At 57.0% G+C, this 19,555-nt stretch overlaps 1 protein-coding gene across 3 annotated transcripts in view; it reads right to left on the reverse strand.

The window, feature by feature from the left end:
• Positions 1 to 19,555, reverse strand: part of RASA3 (RAS p21 protein activator 3) — a 119,964-nt gene that overhangs the window by 9,421 nt on the left and 90,988 nt on the right. For all 3 annotated transcript variants that reach the window (XM_053218253.1, XM_027065290.2, XM_027065292.2), the window contains 12 exons: positions 17,833 to 17,937; positions 16,153 to 16,309; positions 15,148 to 15,296; positions 14,291 to 14,405; positions 12,942 to 13,016; positions 12,062 to 12,185; positions 10,639 to 10,745; positions 9,762 to 9,839; positions 7,680 to 7,757; positions 6,738 to 6,811; positions 5,930 to 6,036; positions 5,410 to 5,492 (listed from right to left, as the gene is read on the reverse strand). In XM_053218253.1, the coding sequence (XP_053074228.1) occupies positions 5,410 to 5,492; positions 5,930 to 6,036; positions 6,738 to 6,811; positions 7,680 to 7,757; positions 9,762 to 9,839; positions 10,639 to 10,745; positions 12,062 to 12,185; positions 12,942 to 13,016; positions 14,291 to 14,405; positions 15,148 to 15,296; positions 16,153 to 16,309; positions 17,833 to 17,937 (1,252 nt within the window). The remainder of the gene's footprint in view (positions 1 to 5,409; positions 5,493 to 5,929; positions 6,037 to 6,737; positions 6,812 to 7,679; positions 7,758 to 9,761; positions 9,840 to 10,638; positions 10,746 to 12,061; positions 12,186 to 12,941; positions 13,017 to 14,290; positions 14,406 to 15,147; positions 15,297 to 16,152; positions 16,310 to 17,832; positions 17,938 to 19,555) is intronic.

The following is a 19,555-nucleotide window of genomic DNA, read 5'->3' on the forward strand; positions in this document are numbered from 1 at the left end:
GAGCTTACCCAGCCTGCCTTCCTGTCCTCACCCCCACACCAGCCTTAGGACCTCCGCATGTGCTATTGTGTTTGCCCCACCCCACCTGACCACCCGGGGGCTCTTCTTCCAGGTAGGCGTTGCTTCCTCTGTTGAGTGTTCTTAGAGCCTCCACTACCTTTCTTATTATTCATTCGACAAACATCCCTGCATACCAGGCACTGTCCTATATTCTGGGGACACAGTGTGCCCCAAACAGAGTTTCTATCTGCATGAACTTCCAGCCAGCAAGGATAAAAAAGAACACAAAGTGCAGGGGCTGTGTGTGTGTGCTGGGGGGAGGGGGGTTGGAGGAAGGGTCAGGAGACAATCTTCTAAATAAACATCCCAGCTGAGGTCAGAAAGGTGACTAAGAAACAATAAAGCTGAAGGAGGAAGCAGATGAGGAGTCCCAGGCAGAAGGACCAGTAAGTGCAGAGGTCCTGGGGCAGTAGGGATAGGAAGTGCAGAGGTCCTGGGGCAGCGGGGACAGGAAGTACAGAGATCCTAAGGGCAGTGGGGACAGGAGGTGCAGAGGTCCTAGGGCAGTGGGTACAGGAGGTGCAGAGGTCCTGAGCCCAGGGAGGGTCGGGTGTTCCCAGCAGGAGCAGGCCAGGCTGTACACAGAAGATGGGGGTGGGTGAGGTGGGCAGTCCTGGGCCCTGGAGGGCTCTCAGGCTGACTTGTCAGAGGGCCCCAGGGGAGGCCTGGAGTCAGGATGTCAAAGGTGATGGTGGGCTTTTCCAAGGGGAGACAGTGTGTATGGAGAGGAGGAACAGGAGTTGATGGTTCTGGGGAGAAGAAGTTGTGTGTCTGAGCTCCTGAGTGAATAGCTTACTTACAGAGACCTGGGCCCCCTGCCCCTGCCCCACAAGGTCCTGTTCCTACTGCCCCAGGACCTCTACATGCACACATGCACTGTTGCACAGGCCTCAGACTGCATGAACCTGTGTATGGCTGCAATCCCCAGCGGAGGGTCAGCCTCTAGACAGGAATTTTGTCTTAATTGTCCTCACAAACTGGCCCCTCTGATGGGGCCCAGTGTGCCACAGGACTGTCTCCCAAATGGACATCAGCCTGGTAATTAGTAAGCACTGTCAGCAGGGGAACTAGCTGATGAATAAGTGATGCTAAAATTAGGTGATTTTCTAAAGCTAAACTGCAGGCCTGATGGAATGAAAAGGCAGGAAGCTGTTTCTCGGACACCGTCCACACTTGACCGCTGCCATAACATCTGGGAATGCCACCGGCTGAGGGCGCAATGCTCCCAGCCTGCCATCCTGGAGACAGCAGAGTCTCAGGCCCGGGAACAGCTGGAGGTGAGGGAGGTGCAGACACCCAATGCTCCAGGATGCCAGTGTCCCAGTTCCTGGAGCAGGTGCGTGGTGTGAACACCCCTCAGGCCCAGGAAAACACCCCACCTGCCATGGGGCCGTCTGCTTGCCCAAAAAACTGCCTCAAATAGTCCTGAGGGAGGAACAAGGAATCCAGCTGGGGACTGTGCAGGCTGAACAGGAGCTGCTGTCTGTGTCTGCTGTCTGTCCAGCGGGGCGGCCGCCTCCTCTGTCTACCCAGCTAGCGCCGCCCACTGGACCATGGGGTCAATCTCAGACCCAGGCGGAGATGCGAGTTCATCACGACTCCTCCTCTGCGACCCCGGGCCAGGACCAACCCTGAAACAGACCTGCTGTGTCCCCCACAAACACAGTGTGGCCTTAGGCACCTATTGACTACTGACCAATGAGCAAGAGACAGACAGACAGACACAGAAGGAGACAGAAGACAGGTCAGATCCCCTGTCGGCTCCCAGGAGGCAGAAGCGGACTCGGGGGCCAGTCCTCTAAACCCTCAGCTGGGCGTCTGCAGCAGGGCCTGTGGGGTGAGACGGTGTGCAGGGGCCATCCTCCTGGGGCCAGTGGTTGCTGTGGATGGCTCCTGGTATCTGAAGAAGGTTCTTACCACATCCAACTCTTCTGAGGCCCCAGCCCAATCCGCGGTTGGCGGGAGGCAGCACTCAGGAGGCGCAGTGAAGCAAATGACCAGAGGCGCAGGGGAGGGAGGGGCTGGCCTGCTCCAGATGGACAGAGTTCAAGCTCTCAGGACAGGTGGTCGGGCCTGAGCTCCTGCTCCCACACGAGGGGCGCAAGCACCCACAAGCCCTTCCGAAGCCTCCATGAGCCTGTCTGCTCACCTGCAGATTGGGCCAGAGTCAAACCCCAGACCTGGTGTCCAAACAGCTCTGGTGGCCTTGGAGAGCACAGACTCCAGGGTCCAGAAGGTGCTCCCACTGAGCGCAAAGAGCACCAGCTAAGCCAGCTGTTTCCCCGGACAACCACTGCTTCCGGAGCTCAGGAAGTCGTCTGAATTTGTTTATTTGTTTGTTTGTTTTGGTGGGGAGGGGCAAAGAGAGAGGGAGAGAGAGAGAATCCCAAGCAGGCTCCACACGGTCAGTGCAGAGCTCGACACAGGGCTTGAACTCATGAATCATGAGATCATGACCTGAGCCGAAATCAAGACTCAGGCGCATAACCAATTGAGCTACCCAGGTGCCCCATCACCTGTCTGAATTTTAAAGGGAATAAACTTTAAGATAGTCAAGGCCCTGAGAATACCTCTATGCTTAAGGGACCATGTCTTCCTGTGCAAAAGGTTCCAAATTAGCACCCTTGGTTAGGACCATTGTGGGGTCCTGCTCGACCGGACCTTCCCTGAACACATTACGAGGGGAATGAATCAGCGCTGAGGAGGCCTCGGGGTTGCCCTTTATACACTATCAGCTGAGCATCGAGCCAGGCCTGGGCACAGAGGCCACGAGGGGCCACTCCCACACCCATGGAGGGCAGGCCCATGTCAGTGTCACAGGGAGACTGGCCAATGGGCCTCTTTCTGTCCACTCCAGCTGCAGCCACAAGTGCAGACGGGCAAAGACCTGCAGAGAAATGCCCGAACCAGGGCCACTGGAGGAGGCTGGCTGTGGAACAGCAGAGAACACGCACACTCTCTCCCAGGGGAAGCTGACTGTCCAACCCTCACAGCCCCACATCACAGGCTGGGGTTTCTTGAAGGCTGGAAGGCCATGGAATGAGTCGTATTATTTACTCCCCACCATGCTCTACAAAAGACTGCATATGACTTACATGAAATACGCCTAATAAAACAGAAAAATGTAAAAGTATTTAGAAAATTAGGAACAGAGGGGCACCTGGGGGGCTCAGTCGGTTGAGTGGCTGACTCTTGACTTTGGCTCAGGTCATGATTCAGGGTCATGGGATCGAGCCCTGTGCTGAGCTCTGTGCTGAGTGAGGAGCCTGCTTGGGATTCTATCTCCCTCTGAACCCTCCACTGTGCACCAGCTCTCTCTCACTCTCTCAAAAAAGAAAGAAAATTAGGAACAAAGAAACAGAAATGGGAACAGACCAGGGCAAAAACAGGACATACATATGCAGATTCTGGGTGGAAACATCAGGCTCCATGCTGAGGGCCCTGGGGGTTAAGGGCGGCCATTGTACCCCAGGCACCTTTACCACCCAGGCTCCATAGGGACATCATTGTCCAGGCAAAGCCACCAGGGTGAGCAAAGCCACAGGGAACTTTCCTACACACAGAGGCCTCCGCAAGAACAAAGCCTCCAGGTGCACAGTATGACCTCATGTTCTCCTGTGACAAGACCTGACCCAGTGGGCACAGTGGGATACGTGGAGCAGGGCACTTCCTCCGCCACGAGTTCCAAGGTGTGCAGCAACAAGAAAACTGAGACGTTCATTGCCCTTGCCTGATGCAGCCACACCAAGTCCAGGGAAACAATATAAATTGTGTTCGCAAAGCAATTGACAGGTCTTACAAAGATTTTCCTGGGACCACACAGGAGGTAGCCCTGACCACAGCCTTGCTCCAAAGGTGAACTCCATAATGACTAAAAATACCCGGAGCCCCCTTAGGCACGACAGAAAAAGTCACCAACACCTTGGGAAACCCAACCCGACCTACCCCGGCCCAATCAAAGCGTGTGCTGGTCAGAGGAATGAAGACACCGTTAGAAGCACAGCGACTTCGCATAGCCACATTGGGCAGGGAAGAACCTTATTCTGAATGAAATGTGGCCCTGCTGTCCTAGAGCCCTAAACCTAACCCGAACCCTAACCATAAACCCTAACCCAACACTAACCCCTAATCTTTCCCAAACCTTAAACCCTAAACCTAACTCTGCCCCACACCCCAACCCTAACCCTAACCCCAATCCTAACCCCTAACCACAACCCTAACCCCTAACCCCAGCCCTAACCCCAACACTAACCCTAAACCCTAACCCTAATCCTAAACCCTAACCCTCCATGGAGGACAGAGCCCTCTGTGGCAGGAAGCCAGGAAATAGTAGCGAAGGAATGAGGGAGGCAGGGAGCCACTGTGGATGGGCAAGAGCCTGAGGGGGTACTGATGTGGATACAGCTTGGTGTGTCTCCCACAGTCACTGCAAGCGAGCCTCCTGACAAGATGCACCCAGGGGACGTGCTCACCTCTGTGGGATTCCTGACAAAATGCGTCACCTGAACCTACCACGGTGGACCCTCTGACACTCCCAAATTGAGGGACGCCCATAAAAAACTGCCCGTGTGCTTCAAAAACACCAAGTCTGCAAACCACAGAGAAAGGCTGAGGAATGTTCCAGATGAAGGACATGACAGAACGAATGCATCACTGGGTGCTGGTTTCAGGACACACAATGGGTGTAAAGATCACTACAACACAGCTGATGGCAAGGGGTAACAATGCCACCCCAGCGCTGGCGTCCTTTGGTGGCTGTTCAGGTCATACAAGGAAGTTCTTGTTTTTAGGGAATGAACCAAAATATCTATGTGGTTCAGAAACACGTACACACGTGGAGAGAAATGAAGAGATAGAAACAATGGAGTACGCTCAGCAAATGAGAAAATGAAACAACCAGCAGTTCTGGGATCGGGACGTGGGAGCCGTGGGAGCCACGGGATGGGGACGTGGGATGGAAATGCGGGAGCCCTGGGATGGGGACGTGGGATGGGGATGCGGGAACCCCGGGATGGGGACGCGGGAGCCACGGGATGGGGATGCGGTAGCCACGGGATATGGACGTGGGAGCCCCGGGATGGGGGACGTGGAAGCCCCGGGATGGGGGACATGGGAGCCCTGGGATGGGGATGTGGAAGTCCTGTTCTATTGTTGCTGCTTTCCTGTGAGTTCAAAACCAGATCAAAATTAACACTTCCACAGAAACCCCACAGGGTCCCAGAGCTGGTCCGTGGCCCCCGGAGCTGCAGGGAAGCACTTTCTGGCAGGTTCTGCCTTCCCCAGCCAGCCTAGCTGCTGGGCTCCACAGCAGGTACAAGTGGGGGCCCACCATGGAGACACAACACTCACGTTCTTCATCTTGAAGGACTCCTCCTCCAGTCTCTCCACTGCCAGAATGTTCTCGATGGGAATGCTGCACAGAGGCTGGTCTCCTGTAGCAGAAAGGGGCTCTCTCAAGGGGGCGGGCGAGAGGTGGCACGGGTATGCAGCACACAGACCACGGGCTTAAGGGGTTTGGAGTCGGGGTGCTGCAGAACACCCCAACTTCACACTGTGTGCCAAGCAGGACCCGGTGCTGCCTCCCAGGAAGCCTAAACCCTCTAGCCACACAGTCAGGAGCCACATCAGATCTGGGGGGACACAGCCAACACGGGACCCCAATTCCTACGCCTGGCGTCCACCTACCCAGGCCACCCTGGTGATTATGCTCCTGTAGTAAGAGATGGCTTGCTCTGTGGGACACTTACTCTTTGCCCTTCATTTCACTCCAGAAAAGCAGGTGGTTAACCCCATCAGGGCCATAAACAAGGCTCTGGTCTCTCAGAAAAAAGTATATGAAATCAAATAAAAAGCTGATTTTTCCCGTTACCTTTGCTTTTCTGGTAGGCAAACTCATGGTTGGTCAGGCGGAACCATCTTTTCTTAAAATTCTTCATCCCAAAGCGTTTCCGTCCCTGCGCCCTCTTAATCATGAACCTGTGTGAGCAGGACATCTTTGCGGAGGATGCTGGGGCTCGGGGCACATACCCTGCCTTCCCACAGCCTGAGGTCATGTCTGCAACATCAAAATAAGCTGCCCCTTTTGTGTCTGTGACACAAGATGCAGCCTGCAGACTTTCAACATTGTTCTACTTCCAAGTGATAGGATTAAAAATCAAAAGGCAAACATCTCTACTTTGGAAACGTTTAGTCCCTGTGCTGGTGTTAACTTTAAATTACAAGTTGGCAGGGACACCAGGTTCATCAGTCCCTAAGCAAGCAGCTGCCTGTCCTCATTTCCCACACTGGAAGCGTCAACTACAGATGCCATGAGGAGAAAGGGGCCATGGCAGGTGCGCCCCAGGAGGGAAAGAGGGACCGGAACCCCTCCTCCCGGGCAGGCAGCAGATGCTTCAGGAGTGGGGGGGTCTGATGGAGGCTGCACCAAGCTGGGTGGTTCAGCCTCCTTCCCTTCCCTTCTGCTGATGGCGTTTCTCCACTCAACACGGTCTGCGGAGCACAGGTGTGCAGAAAGGGAAGTGAAGAGCACCATGTCTCAGACGTGCCCTGCGTGCAGTCTTGGGGGATCTGAGACATGCACAAAGGCCACGCTTCTCCGGTCTGGCCGCCTCTGACCTGGGAGGCCACCAGCCACGTGGCAGAGGTGCCCGGGATGCCACAGCAGACATGGGACTTACCCTTCCTTGAGCAGAATGGGCTGCTCGATGCTCTTGGGGTCTCTTCTCCCAGAAGACGAGATCAAATCTAAGAACTGGCGTGGGATAGAACGCAGACGCTTAAAGGCAAAATGGCTTGAAAACACTCCTTCTCGCACAGAAAGTTCACCAGGACGCGGTCTCTCTGACAGCACAGCAGAGGGGAAGCCGCCCCTGGGTTCCTGGGTCAGAGTCCTGCACAAGTCTCCACTGCGGCCGGAAAGCTTTGGTCCCGACCCCCCAGGGCGGGTCTCCCAGAACCCCAGCTGCTGCCTCACCTGACGGCTGCCAGGCTCAGTGACACCCAGAGGCCTCCCTGCACGTGAACAGGTGACCCGAGGACACAGCTCTGCTGGAGCGTGAGGCAGCTCAGGCCCCCTCCCGCCTTAGCCTGACTGTTCCACGACCCACCTGGACCCCCTCCAGCAATTACCACGTGCCCCCAGCTCCTGCCCCTTTCTCCCTTCTGGGTCCTGGCTTTTACGGTTTCTGAGAGCTAAACATGTGTGACTGTTTCCAAACACCACAGAAAAAGTAAAGCTTCTCAGAAGAGATTCTCCCCACATGCCGCGTCCCTAACTCTGGGCCTGGGTCCCCGGGCTCTGTGACCCTGAGGCGTTTGTGGGGTGACCAGGAGCAGACAGCCAGGAAGGGCAAGGTGACGGGTTCACAGAACAGACGGGGCACCCCACCACTTGGGGGGGGGGACTCAGGTATGAGGTGCTGGGTCCCAAAGAGGAGTGGTCAGGAAGGAGCTGGGAGGGTGGTCACCGCCACTATGAATGCTCTGAACTCTTTAAAATGGTTAACGGTCAATTCCATGTTACGTGAACTTTAGCCCAATCTTTTTAAAGCCAACTATTTCTCAGGAAAGATGCACAACACAGGGGTAGTAAGTCCACGTTAACCGACATCCGTACTTACGTTTTTTACTGCATCAGCATATTTTTGCTCATTGAAGAATTCATAAAACGCAGCCATGTAGGATTCCTTAAAACTGGCCTAAAATGGAACAAGTCACTTAGCAAAGGCCCACAGGTCTCTCGGCTCATGGCCCAAAACTGAGAAATCTAGAGGCACGGGTCATGACCAGCTTCTGTTGTGGGGACTTGGCGAAGGGGAGGGAGCAGGTCTCCTGGTGGTGGACCGTGAGGGCACAATGCTGCCCAGCACTCAGCCCAGGCATGGCCCATGGCAGCCACACAAGCCACCAAAGCTGTGTTTGGGAAACTCAACTATGGGGGGGTGGGGGGGTCCCTCAGTGAGTTCTTTGCTACAAACGACCCAACACCCCTGCTCATGTGGACACTAACACCCAGGTTCCAGGTCTATGGAGCCTACACTGGCACCCAGGTGAGGCTGCTGCCAGAGCCCCTTCTGTGACTGGGGTAGGGGCGGGGACTCCCAGAGCCCTTTCTGTGATGGGGAGCAGGGGCGGGGGCTCCCAGAACCCCTTCTGTGATAGGGGGCAGGGGCGGGGGCTCCCAGTGTGGGGAAGTTGGGGCACCCCTCACGAATGCATGTAGGGACTTCAAAAGAACCACTCCTGATACTCTGCCCCAATGAGCACCCTTTACACACGTAGGTCACTTTACTGTTTCTGGGCATGCAATGAGGTTTGTGCAGACCTCAGACCCAGCAGGAGCTTCTTTATCCGAGTTTCCAGCTAACACAAACTGGTGTGGACAGGCAGAGAAGAGCAATCGTGCCCATCGGCTGGCTGTTGGCCACCACACAGCTCTTATTTTACTCAGTTCATAGAAAGCCAAGCGTTTCCCCAGAGGTGGCTGCTTGTCTGCCAGGGACTGGACCCCACAAAGAACAGAACGAGGGGATCTGGGCTGGGGGCTTCTGCACATCCCCACTGAACCCTTTCCAGACAGAAGGGGTGGCCTCACTCCGCCCGATCAGCCGCCCCTGCAGATCCACCCATGGGCTTTAGCCCCAGGGAACACGCCAAGCTGTCCCCACATCACTATCACCAAACATAATGTCCTCGGACCTGCCCATCAGGACCCTTGTCCCTGGGGCAGACTCTCAGGGCCAGGAAGGATAGCACAGAACCCTCGTCCCCAGGGCTGTGAGGCCCAGGGCAGACCCTCAGGGCCAGGAGGGACAGCACAGGACTGCCGGCTGCCCATGGGCCACAAGCCTGCCTCTGGCATGCATCCTCAGATGCTCAAGACCAAGGCTGCTGCGTGGGGCTGGGCCCCGTGGTCTCTGAATCCTGACACAGGCATGGATGCGATAGCCACCCCTTCAGGCGATGGTAACGCAGGACACACTCCTGTGATACCCCCCAGCTGCGTGTCGGTCTGATATGATTTCAAATCTACTTATTTATGGCAAAAATGAAATTGTGGCTGGGAGCATGGCCTTCCCAGTCACTGGTAAGCAGCCCGGCCTCACTGACATTTGTCAGCAGAAACACAGGAGAAGCCATGGCCTGGGGACAGTGAGTCTGGGAGGGCCTCAGCAACTCCCCTAGGCTGTGTTCCCTAGCAACAGTTGCCCTAGCAACAGGGACTTTTACTTTTGTCTGGGGCCTATGTCATTGCTGACCTTTCTCTGGGGAAGACATGAAGACGCTGAATTTGGACTTTATTCCTTCCCCCTCCCCTTGCCTGGAGCCCAGTGGCATTACTCACACATCACTGGTTCGGGGTATGTTATTTCTTTACTGCTTATTAACAGACGCTATCCACCATGCTACTGGGCTTATGAAATATCACTGTGAATTACAATTCCTACTGTGAACCTGCATTAAGTACAGGATTCACAGAACTGAACTCGGTCTCTGAGGATAATTTGCCCCAAACAAGACAGTCTCAAAAAGCAAAGTTTCATAGCTCAGCAGGGCAGAGAAGCACTTGCAAGCTGCTGGAATGTTCTATGAGCATGCCGGGTGGGCATTTGGGTGGGCTTTATTATTCCTTCTCTTATAATTGTGTTGAACACACACTCTTTTGTGTTAAAAAGAGGAGACGGTTAAAATAAATGACTTACAGATTTTGATTTGGACAAGCTGCCAAGCGTTTGAATGGTCTTCGAGATAAGTGTCAGCGTTCTCGATGTCTGCGGGTCCTGCCAGGCGGGAAGGGGCAATGTGAGTTTCATTTGTTTTACAGAAATGCTTGACTGAACCCAGAATCACACAGCCACAAATGGATGACGTCACCTGAAAGCCCCCCAGCACCTGCGTGCTGCCAGGAAGTAACCGGAAGCAGACAAACACTGGATTTGGGAAAAGTCCCCCTAGGTCCCTCGTCAGCGTGTGTTGGACCTGCTCCTGATGCAGGCTCCCAGGCCACCGTGGACTCAGCATGTCCATGTGGCACCAGCCGGGGGTCCCCGCAGTGCAGGGTGAGGACAGTGGCTGCAAACAAGCACCCAGCCCAATATGCATGAGGGGATCTCCCTGTGCGGTTCTGAAGTCCCTCAGGTGGCCTCACCCAGGGTGTCCCCTCAGGGTCTGGAGGTTTAATCTAAAACCAATAGATGGAAAGGGCCGCTTGAATCCCCCGCTGCCCTGCACTTCCCGCCAGGCGCAGTCACCACTGGGCGCTCTCCGCTGGCGCATCGCTAGTGTGAGCGCTCAGAGCCTGTGGCCCTGAGGAGCTCAATGTTTGCTGATTGAGTGAATATGTGCCTGAATGTATCCAAGATCATAAATGCTCCATTTTTCTCAAGGCGGGAGTGAAATCCTGGTCACAGCATCCAGCTGTGTCTATAAGCACAGCTTAGAAAGGCTGCCAACCCTTCGTGTGCACAGAGGGGTTCAGGGCGTGTGGTTGTACAGTCCGCTGCCCCTTCCCTCTTCCTCAGAACACCTGCTGGCTCAGGAGGGCAGGTGAACTGGTTTACGGGGCTGGCGCTCACTTACCGTGTGGTGAGGCGTGAGCTGGAAGAGGTTGGGGGACAGAATAGCAGGAGCGAAAAACCTCAGGAAAATGAAGCTGCTCACAGCTGTGTACCGCACATCCAGGTCATCTGTGGCCAGGATACAGACAGCCAGCTCAACAAGCCTTCTGAGGGTGACAGCGGCGAGCCCAGGGGTCTGTCTAGCAACCCTGCCCCTCCTGAGGGTCTGTCCCTGCCCCATTGCTGCTCTTGCCTGACCATTACTAAAAGCTCGGGACCTTTTGGTGGCTGGGTTGTAACACACTGGAACTGGTTCACCAGCTGGCCAAAGAGTGAGGCTTGGGTGCCTGGTACCCCCCTGCCAGGCAGAGTGAGGCCTGGGTGACCAGTAACCACCCCCCAGGTTAGAGTGAGGCTTGGGGGCCTGGTACCCCCCAACCCAGGGCAGAGTGAGGCTTGGGTGCCTGGTAACCACCCCCCAGGGCAGAGTGAGGCTTGGGTGACCGGTAACCACCCCCCAGGGCAGAGTGAGGCTTGGGGGCCTGGTACCCCCCCACCCAGGGCAGAGTGAGGCTTGGGGGCCTGGTACCCACCCCTCCCCTCCCAGGCAGCAGTGCTCGGACATGTTCGGAAAGCAGGAGGTCCTGTCCACAGAGTGGGTGCGAGGCCCAGGCTCCAGTGCTGAAGAAGCTACCCCGGTGGGTAGGTGGGACGGGGTTTCTGTCAGGTCCATGGGGACTGCTCTGGGGGCTCAGGGGTCCCCTGAGGCAGCAGGATGCACCTGGGCTGACTCATGGGCTCCTTGGGGAAGGATGGCACAGAGCCATGGGCGGGGACGGGTCAGGGCGTCAGGCCCCACACTGCCCCCTCAGCCTTCCAAGCCCTGGCCTAAGCCTGCATCCTGGTGCTGAGTTAGGGACCCGATGCTTCCCACCAGGGCAGGACACCGCTGTTTTGCCCATGGGCAGGTCTGCACAGGGTGGCTCCGGTGCCTCCCTGAGGAATCGGCAGAGTTTGAAAAGGGGATCAATCCCTGGGATCTGTCTTGCCCCAATTCCAGAAAGGGCTTCTCCGGTCTTTCTTGAAAATGCAGCAAGCCTGACCTGCATGACACTGGGCCCTGAGCAGGGCCTCGACTTGCCACAGTCAGAACTGCTGAGAGCCAGGAGAGTGGCTTCTCTGACCAGACAGGCCCAGACTCAGAGAAATTCATGCTCCATCCCAAATAAACCACTGGGACAAAACCTGGCCAGCTGCCCTTCCTCTCTGGGTTCGGGGCTCCCCGGGGGCAGCTGCACTTGGGCTCCAGCGCTGACTCAGTGGCTACAGCTTACAATCACCTTTATGTGGACTCTGAACGTCACTTCTTGGCCTTGTGCCATCCAGGAGAGGTAAGAGCAGCCGCCCAGTGAGGGGCTGCGGGTATGCCCGCACAGAGGACTCACCCTGGAAGCGCTTGGCAGCCGCCTCCCGAAGAGAGAAGAAAATGTCACACATGACGGTCGGGCAGCTCACTCCCGATTTGGTGATGATGTTGAAGATGCGGTCAACGTACTGCCGAAGATTCTCCTGCAATAGGATGTGGGTGGGACACCCTGCCAGTACCTGTGCAGGTCCCAGGTTGGCCACGAAGAGCACTATGGCCACACCCGGGAGGGAGTCAGAGGCCGGGGACTGGCACAGAGCTTCCCACCGGCATTTGCAGAAGGGCCCCTCTGTGCAGCCACAGTAGCCCCGTGGGGAGATACTGGAGCTCTGGGGTGCCGGGCAAGCCCCACTGACCCCCTCCTCTGCGCCGACCTCATAACTGGGCGCAGAGATATAGTTCCCTGGAATGCACCTCCCTGACAGCAAAAAGTGTTTTCTGTGAAAGCATGAAAAAGACTTAGCATAACCTGCCAAATCAGAGTTTTGCTGTTTTAAAAAACAGGACACCACTCTGCAGGGACACAGGGGCAGGTGGCCCGGGTTTGGGACCCAGGTCTGTTGCAGCTGGAGGACAGACCAGGCCAAGAAGAGGCCAGGCCATGAGGCCAGCCTGGTAGGGAGGGTCCCGTGATCCCAGGAGAGGGGGAGGTGCAGGGGCCTAGTGCGCCAGGCCGGGAGTGCCACTAGCCAGCAGAAAGCGGCGGAGAGTGGTGGTGCACGGCAGCTGAGATGACCAGTCCCCCACCACAGGCTCTGGTGGCATCCTGCGGGGCACATCCCAGTGGGGCCCCACCCCAAATCCTAGAGAGACGCAAAGCACCCCAGGTGGCCCCGGGCCCCAATCCTGCACACGGGTGACGGGCCCCGGAGGGTGCTGAACAAACCAGAAATTCTTACCATGTTGTTCTCAAGGTTTTCTCCGTCTTTCAGTTTCACAGGGTCAATTTCACAGGATTTGTGGCTCTGGCATATCTGGAAAGAGCGGTTAGGACAGGGAGTGAGGGACACAAAGTCCTGGGTTTCAGGCAGGTGCAGGTCAGGGGCATCAGCCTCAGGAAGGACACCAGGAGCCACAGCCAGCCCCCGAGACACAGGGTGGGAGGGGTGGCGTTCAGAGCAGCCAGACACCGGCCTCGGTCCGTGAGGACACAACTTCCTTGAAGACCCTTCTGAGTTAGCTCACGTGGCATCAAGCTTCATAAAGTTTAACAATGTGATTACTTCAGTGTGGCCAAGCTTGCACATGGATCAAACTGTGTGATTTTAACACGAGTTTAAGCTTCCTCACGTTGCAAACGGCCCGCATTTTATGAAGCTGTTCTGGGGAATGCTGCTGGGGATCCCGTCCGAGGTCAGGTGAGGAGCTCAGAGCCACGTGGGAAGGAAGTGTGTGGGGCCCCCGGCTGTGCTTGCTGACCAGTAAGAAATGACAGAAGAGCTGTCCACAGCCGTGAGGGGGCAAGACGTGACTGGCTTACAGATTTGGGGGACCCGTGCCTAAAGAAAGGGGTGCTCTCCAAAGAATCAGTTTTTCTCTTGTATGTCCCTTTGTCTTTATCAGAATGATAGATTTTCTGAAGTGAGCAATTTTTATTTTTTTAATGTTTATTCATTTTTGAGAGAGAGAGACAGAGACACAGAGAGACAGGGAGAGACACAGAGAGAGACAGAGACAGAAAGAGAGAGAGAGAGAGAGAGAGGGGGAGGGAGGGAAGGAGGGAGGGAGGGAGGGAGATAGTGCGAGTGGACGAGGAGCAGAGAGAAGGAGACACAGAATCCGAAGCAGGCTCCAGGCTCCGAGCTATCAGCACAGAGCCTGACATGGGGCTCGAACCCACGAACTGAGAGATCATGACCTGAGCTGACGTTGGGCACTCAACCAACTGAGCCCCCCAGGTGCCCCAGCCCTCCGTGCATTCTAGAGTGAGCATGGCATTTACCCTCAAGTAAGCATTTTCTTAATTTGAGGAAATGAAGGAGGTTCTGGAATACACACGGAAGGTCCCTGTGGGGACGCTGGGAAGAGGACGACCTTAGTCTTCACGCAGGTGTTCTCCCCCCCCTCCCTGGGTGCTGCCTTCTCTGCATCCACCTGTGGTCCACAGGGAAGCACCAGTGTGGTGGAGAGGGGTCTGTCACCCCCTGACTCACTTCCTCTATGGCGGGGAGGGGTCCGTCACCCCCGTGCCTGTGGGCCCTGACTCACCTCCTCCATGGCGGGGAGGGGTCCGTCCCCCCATGCTCACCTCCTCTATGGTGGGCTTCAGGGTCACGTGCAGGTAATGCATCCCTGCCAGTTTCATTGTCTCATCGATACACTTGGAGGTCAAGGAGTTTCCTCGGAAAATGGTGTTGGGGTCCCTGTAAAACAGTGGTGGAGACAACTGTCTTTCAGGTAACAGGTGTCAACAGAAGCAGAGCCTGTGAGCACCGTCCAAGGAGGAAGAGACCAGCTCACCCTGTTGAGTCTGCTTCCAGATGCCCTGGAGGGAAACAGACCCGCCCCGATGTCCCACAGCTGGGAATCCTGAGCCCCGGGCCCTACCTGTGTAACAAACCCCTGTGCAGAGACCTGCCCCACCATTCCACAGAACGTCCACCCACCCACTGCCTCACCCGCGTGAAGCTCAGTTCTGCGTAAGTTCAGGCTTCTAAGGACCAAGCTGGGGTCACACAGAAATGCAGCAGGACAGTAACCCTAACAGGCTGTGCTCCACATCTTCTTGCAACTAGGGTGCATTCTAGATCTTTCTAAACCAGGAGCTCCAGGGAGACATTCTTCTTGGCAGAACCCACCCCCACGGAGTGGGCGCAGGTCCTGGGGCAGCAGCGACCTGGCCTTCTGCTGCGGGCCTAATGTGAGCCGACAGGAGCTGAACCCATCCCCAAGGCAACTATAACTGGTGCCCTGTTCACCCCCTTCTCGCTCACATACCTCGGGATTTCCAAGAGAAAAGGTGTGTTTTTGAGGAACAGTGAGGGTGTCTCTGGAAGAAAACCTATAACGGTCACTTTAGCTGGCCCAGACCTGCGCTGACCAGCGTTGAGGGAGACTGCTGCTGCCCAGGTCACCCAGACTGCCCCCGCGCAGCCCCTCACTCACTGGGTCCTCCGGACCTCGGCGTTGGCGATGGCGCTGATGAAGGGCACGACCCGGCCGTAGTGCAGGAAGAGCCTCACCAGGGGGATGGCGGCCTCCTGCTTTTCCTTGCACACCTCGCCCAGGATGTGAGCTGCGGATGCGGACACCGGCTGTGGGAAGGAAAGACACCATGGGACCCCAGTTGGAGCCCCCCAGCCGTGGGGGCTGGTCAGTGGGCTGGGATCCCGACGGAGGCTGAGGGGTGGAGTCGGGCTGGGGGCTGGGTCTAGGGGTGGAGCTGGGGTGGAGGCAGGGGGTGGAGCCGGGGTCCGGGTCCCGGGGATAGAGCCAGGGCGGGGCTGGGGGCGGAGCCAGGGGCGGAGCGAGGGGGGGGCTGGAGGGCGGGGTCCGGGGGTGGAGTCGGGCCAGGGGCGGGGCCCGCAGGAGAAGCCGGGGTCAGGGCTGGGGGCGGAGCCGGGCTGGGGGAGGGGTCCGGGGGCAGAGCCAGGGTTGGGGGTCAGGGAGGCAGGGGGTGGAGCCAGGGGCGGGAGCTGGGAGCTGGAGGTCGGGGGCCAGAAGCTGGGGTGGAGCCAGGGTCGGGAGGGAGGGTTGGGGGGGGCAGGGGGCTGGGGGTGGAGCCGGGGTGGGGTGGAGGGGCAGGGGCTGGGGGTGGAGCTAGGGTCGGGGTGGGAGGAGCAGGACGCTGGGGGTGGGAGGAGCAGGACGCTGGGGGTGGGGGGGGGGGCACACAGGGGGCTGGGGGTGGAGCCGGGGTTGGGATGGGGGCTGGGCGCTGAGCCGGGGTCCAGGGTGGGTGGGCAGGGGGCTGGGGGCTGAGCTGGGGTCCAGGGTGGGTGGGCACGGGCTTGGGGATGGAGCCGGGGTGGGGGGGGCAGGGGGCTGGGGGTGGAGCCGGGGTGGGGGGGGCAGGGGGCTGGGGGTGGAGCTGGGGTGGGGGGCAGGGCAGGGCGGTCCGCTGGCGTGCAGATGGTAGCAGGTGGCCCAGGGCGCAGCGTGCACAGGTACCTCCACATCCGCAGACTTCAACAGCAGGTCCCGCAGTGGGCCGTAGTAGTCGGAGGAGAAGACGTGGTCTTCAGTGTAGACCACGTTCAGCCGCAGAGATCCCAAGTCCCCCGGCTTCAGGCTCTTGCTGCCGTTGTCTCGGGGCTGAAGGAAGTACCTGGGATCAGAGCACAGGGAAAGGGCTGCGTGAGGCGGCAGCACGAAGGGGCCGTTTCCCTCCAGGCCGCGCCCAGGGCTCTGCTCTGGCTGGTGGCCCGTCTTGCGCTGTGCCGGGGTCTGAGGTAGGAGGGGGCTCCAGGGAGATCTGTAGGACACCTCTCTCCTCCCTGTGCCAGGGGTGTGTGGATCGGATATGTTTGTCATGGAAGCCCCCCCCCCCTGCAGGGTCCGTGTGTCGGGGTGGGGGGTGGTCAGTCATTCCCCACGCCCCCCCCCACTCCCGCCAGAGGCCTTTCCAATGGAGACCTGCAGGGTCTGTGCCCCGGGGCACCCCCCACAACACGTTGACTACGGGGGAAGAGTCTGCAGAGCCACAGACCTAGAAGTTAAGGTGGGAAAGTAGGGAAGGGTGGAGGGAACTGGGATGAGCAGGGGGAAGCAGGTGTGTAAGTACTCAGGGGAGACTCTGCAGTACCAGAACTGTCCTGTGATGAATGCTCCCCCGCTAGCAATCCGCGGAGCAAAGCTGCAACCCTTGTATCGAATGTGTGGGGCCCTGAGCACCCGAAGGGCCTGACCGGGCGGGTAGTCAGGCCAAGCACCAGAGTACATGGGCACTTTCTCGCTATGTTCTGACCGGACACTCTTCCCTTAGGTCTTCCGCAGTGTGGCCATGTGGGAACACTGCTCTGAGTCTAAGGGCCAGGCAGACATGGGTGTTGGTAGCTTGTGTCTGGCCGAGGCACCTGGCTAGGGGTCCACTGGGGCTGTCATGTGAATGCCCCCTCCTGGTTATAGAACTAGGGACAGTTCAGCTCCTCAGTGCTCCTAGCAGGAACCAGAAGCCAGCTGAGGGCTGTGCTGGTGCTGTCCTCAGAATTAAAGACACAAATTCTAGTTTCCTGGTGACAGTAAGCCGCCATTAGGCAGAACACAAAAATCTACCCACATGGTGAGTTTGTAGATGTGCAGGGCTCTGGTATGTGGCATATGGCCTGTGACACCCCTTGTCCCCATCTTGTGTATCTGTTAAAGGAGAGTGTCTGTGGCTTCACAGTAATGACATTCACTGTGATATAAAGTGATTTATGAAATAATCATGAAATAAAACCAAGGCACATTCCTTATGCCAAATACAAAGTACCCAGAGAAAACAGGAGAGGAAGACAGAGAGTAGTGAGGCCTGCCTCCTGGGACACAGGAGTGAGGCAGGAGGCCGAGCTGAGGGAGATCTGCCTCAAACAGCACCTTGTTCCCTTCCTCAGCAGGTGACACCTGTGACGACGGGCCATGGGGCAGCCTGGAGCAGCAGGGCTCTCCAGGTCAAGGCCCTCAGCCACCACGGCACCTGTGTGCTACCTCTCACCTCACCAGAGCTAGCTGGGAGCACGTGCAAAACTGAGGAGGTGGCTAGGAGGGGGCTGACCCGTGTCATCTCATTCTGGCTGTTCCACACTGCCTCAGCCACCCTGTCCCTCCACCTACCAGGAGGGTGTGGGGCCAGGCACGCAGCCACCTTACCAGGCTTCGTAAGAGCTGGACTGTCGCAGCACATTCAGCGGAACCCTTAGTTCTCCCAGAAACTCATCTCCAAATTTCAAGTTGCTGGCATTCCAGAGGTCAACTCTGAAAAATAGCCAACGGGGCACAGATCTCCATCAGGGATGGCCTAGGGAGGGCAGGCCGACTGCAGTGTTCCTCATCTTCCCCAGAAGGGTCTGGGACAGGATAGAGCCTTCAGCCCCACAGGCCAGCCTCCATGAAGAGCCACACTGACTGAGGACATTTGAGATGTGAGGTCAACGCAGGATGTGACTTTGGAATGAAGACATGTGTTCCCTGGGCCTGGGGGGTAGGGAGAGGAGCTGAGGGCCTGGGGTTAGGGTAAGGGGCCTCCTGCCTTTTCAATAGGATGGGAAGGCCATGCACTTGGGTGGAATTCTCACTGTTCCCTCTGATTTGGGGCCATGGTGACTATACGTGTGGGATGGAAGGATGGGATGGACGGACGGTGTTTCCGGGTGCTGACAAGCAAACATCGTGTGTCCCCCACAGTAACCAGGGATTACTCCATGAGCTGAAAGTTCTCACCACACTTGGTGGTCACGGGGAAAATTTTGGAAGACCACACCAGCCCTCTGTTGCCCCTGAGGTCTGAGCAGGAGCCGCAGGCATCGTTGGGGGGTATAGGGTATGCCACAGGAATCCAGATGCGTCAGGGACATGGAGAGGAACAATGTCCCATGGCATTTTTAGCATAAACAAAGAGCCTTTAATCTGCCAAGTGACACCTTAGCAATGGGCCAAAAAGTTTCCAGCCAGTCTTTTCTTCTTTTTAATAAGAGAAGCATTTAAAAATATTTTGGGTTTGTCTGTTTACAATACAACAGCTAGAGGGGCGCCTGGGTGGCTCAGTCGGTTAAGCGTCCGACTTCAGCTCAGGTCATGATCTCACGGTTCGTGAGTTCCGGCCCCACGTCGGGCTTTATGCTGACAGCTTGGAGCCCGGAGCCTGCTTCAGATTCTGTGTCTCCCTCTCTCTCTGTTCCTACCCCACTCACATTCTCTCTCTCTCTCAAAAATAAATAAACATTAAAAAAAAAATTTAAAAACAAACAAACAACAGCTAGGGAGGGCTTCACTCTTGAATTTAAAGCCAAGTCTTGGATAAACACTTCTTTCTCTGAACAAGAAAGGGGACCCGTGTCTGAGGGAGTTGGGGCATTGCCTCTGACCCCCAATGGGACTTGCAGACGTGTTTGGAAATGGAACACTTAACCTAAGTCTGTGCTCAAGCCAAGACCTGTGTGTGGAGGCTGGCTTCCCTCAGGACTCGAAGCCACAAGAGGAATGGAAAAAGAGGCCAGGGGTCCCACATGTGGGGGAGGGAGGGGCCTCAGTCCACGTCCCACACCTGACAGCCCCCACCGGCCCAAGCCCCACCCTCTGCCCCCATGGCCTGGTTATTGTTCAGAGGCCTGAATTGTCACTGCAGGCTCAGGGAACACCAGGGTGTCCCCCAGTTGAACGTCTGTGGTATGTCCAGTCACGTCTCATGCCCCTCAGGAAGCCCTGACCCTACAGGAAGGCAGATTGCAAACCATGTCAGATCTGAAGAATTCCTCAGGTTCTGGTGAGCAGGTCAGACCTAAACGTGGATGATGGGAAAGGACGCCAGGTGATGGTCTCACAAGGCGCTGGGAGGGAGGCCATAGAGAGGCTGGGCTCCCAGGGGCTGCAGCCA

The sequence above is a fragment of the Acinonyx jubatus genome, chromosome A1 (assembly GCF_027475565.1).
Source record: "Acinonyx jubatus isolate Ajub_Pintada_27869175 chromosome A1, VMU_Ajub_asm_v1.0, whole genome shotgun sequence".
Lineage (NCBI taxonomy): Eukaryota > Metazoa > Chordata > Mammalia > Carnivora > Felidae > Acinonyx > Acinonyx jubatus.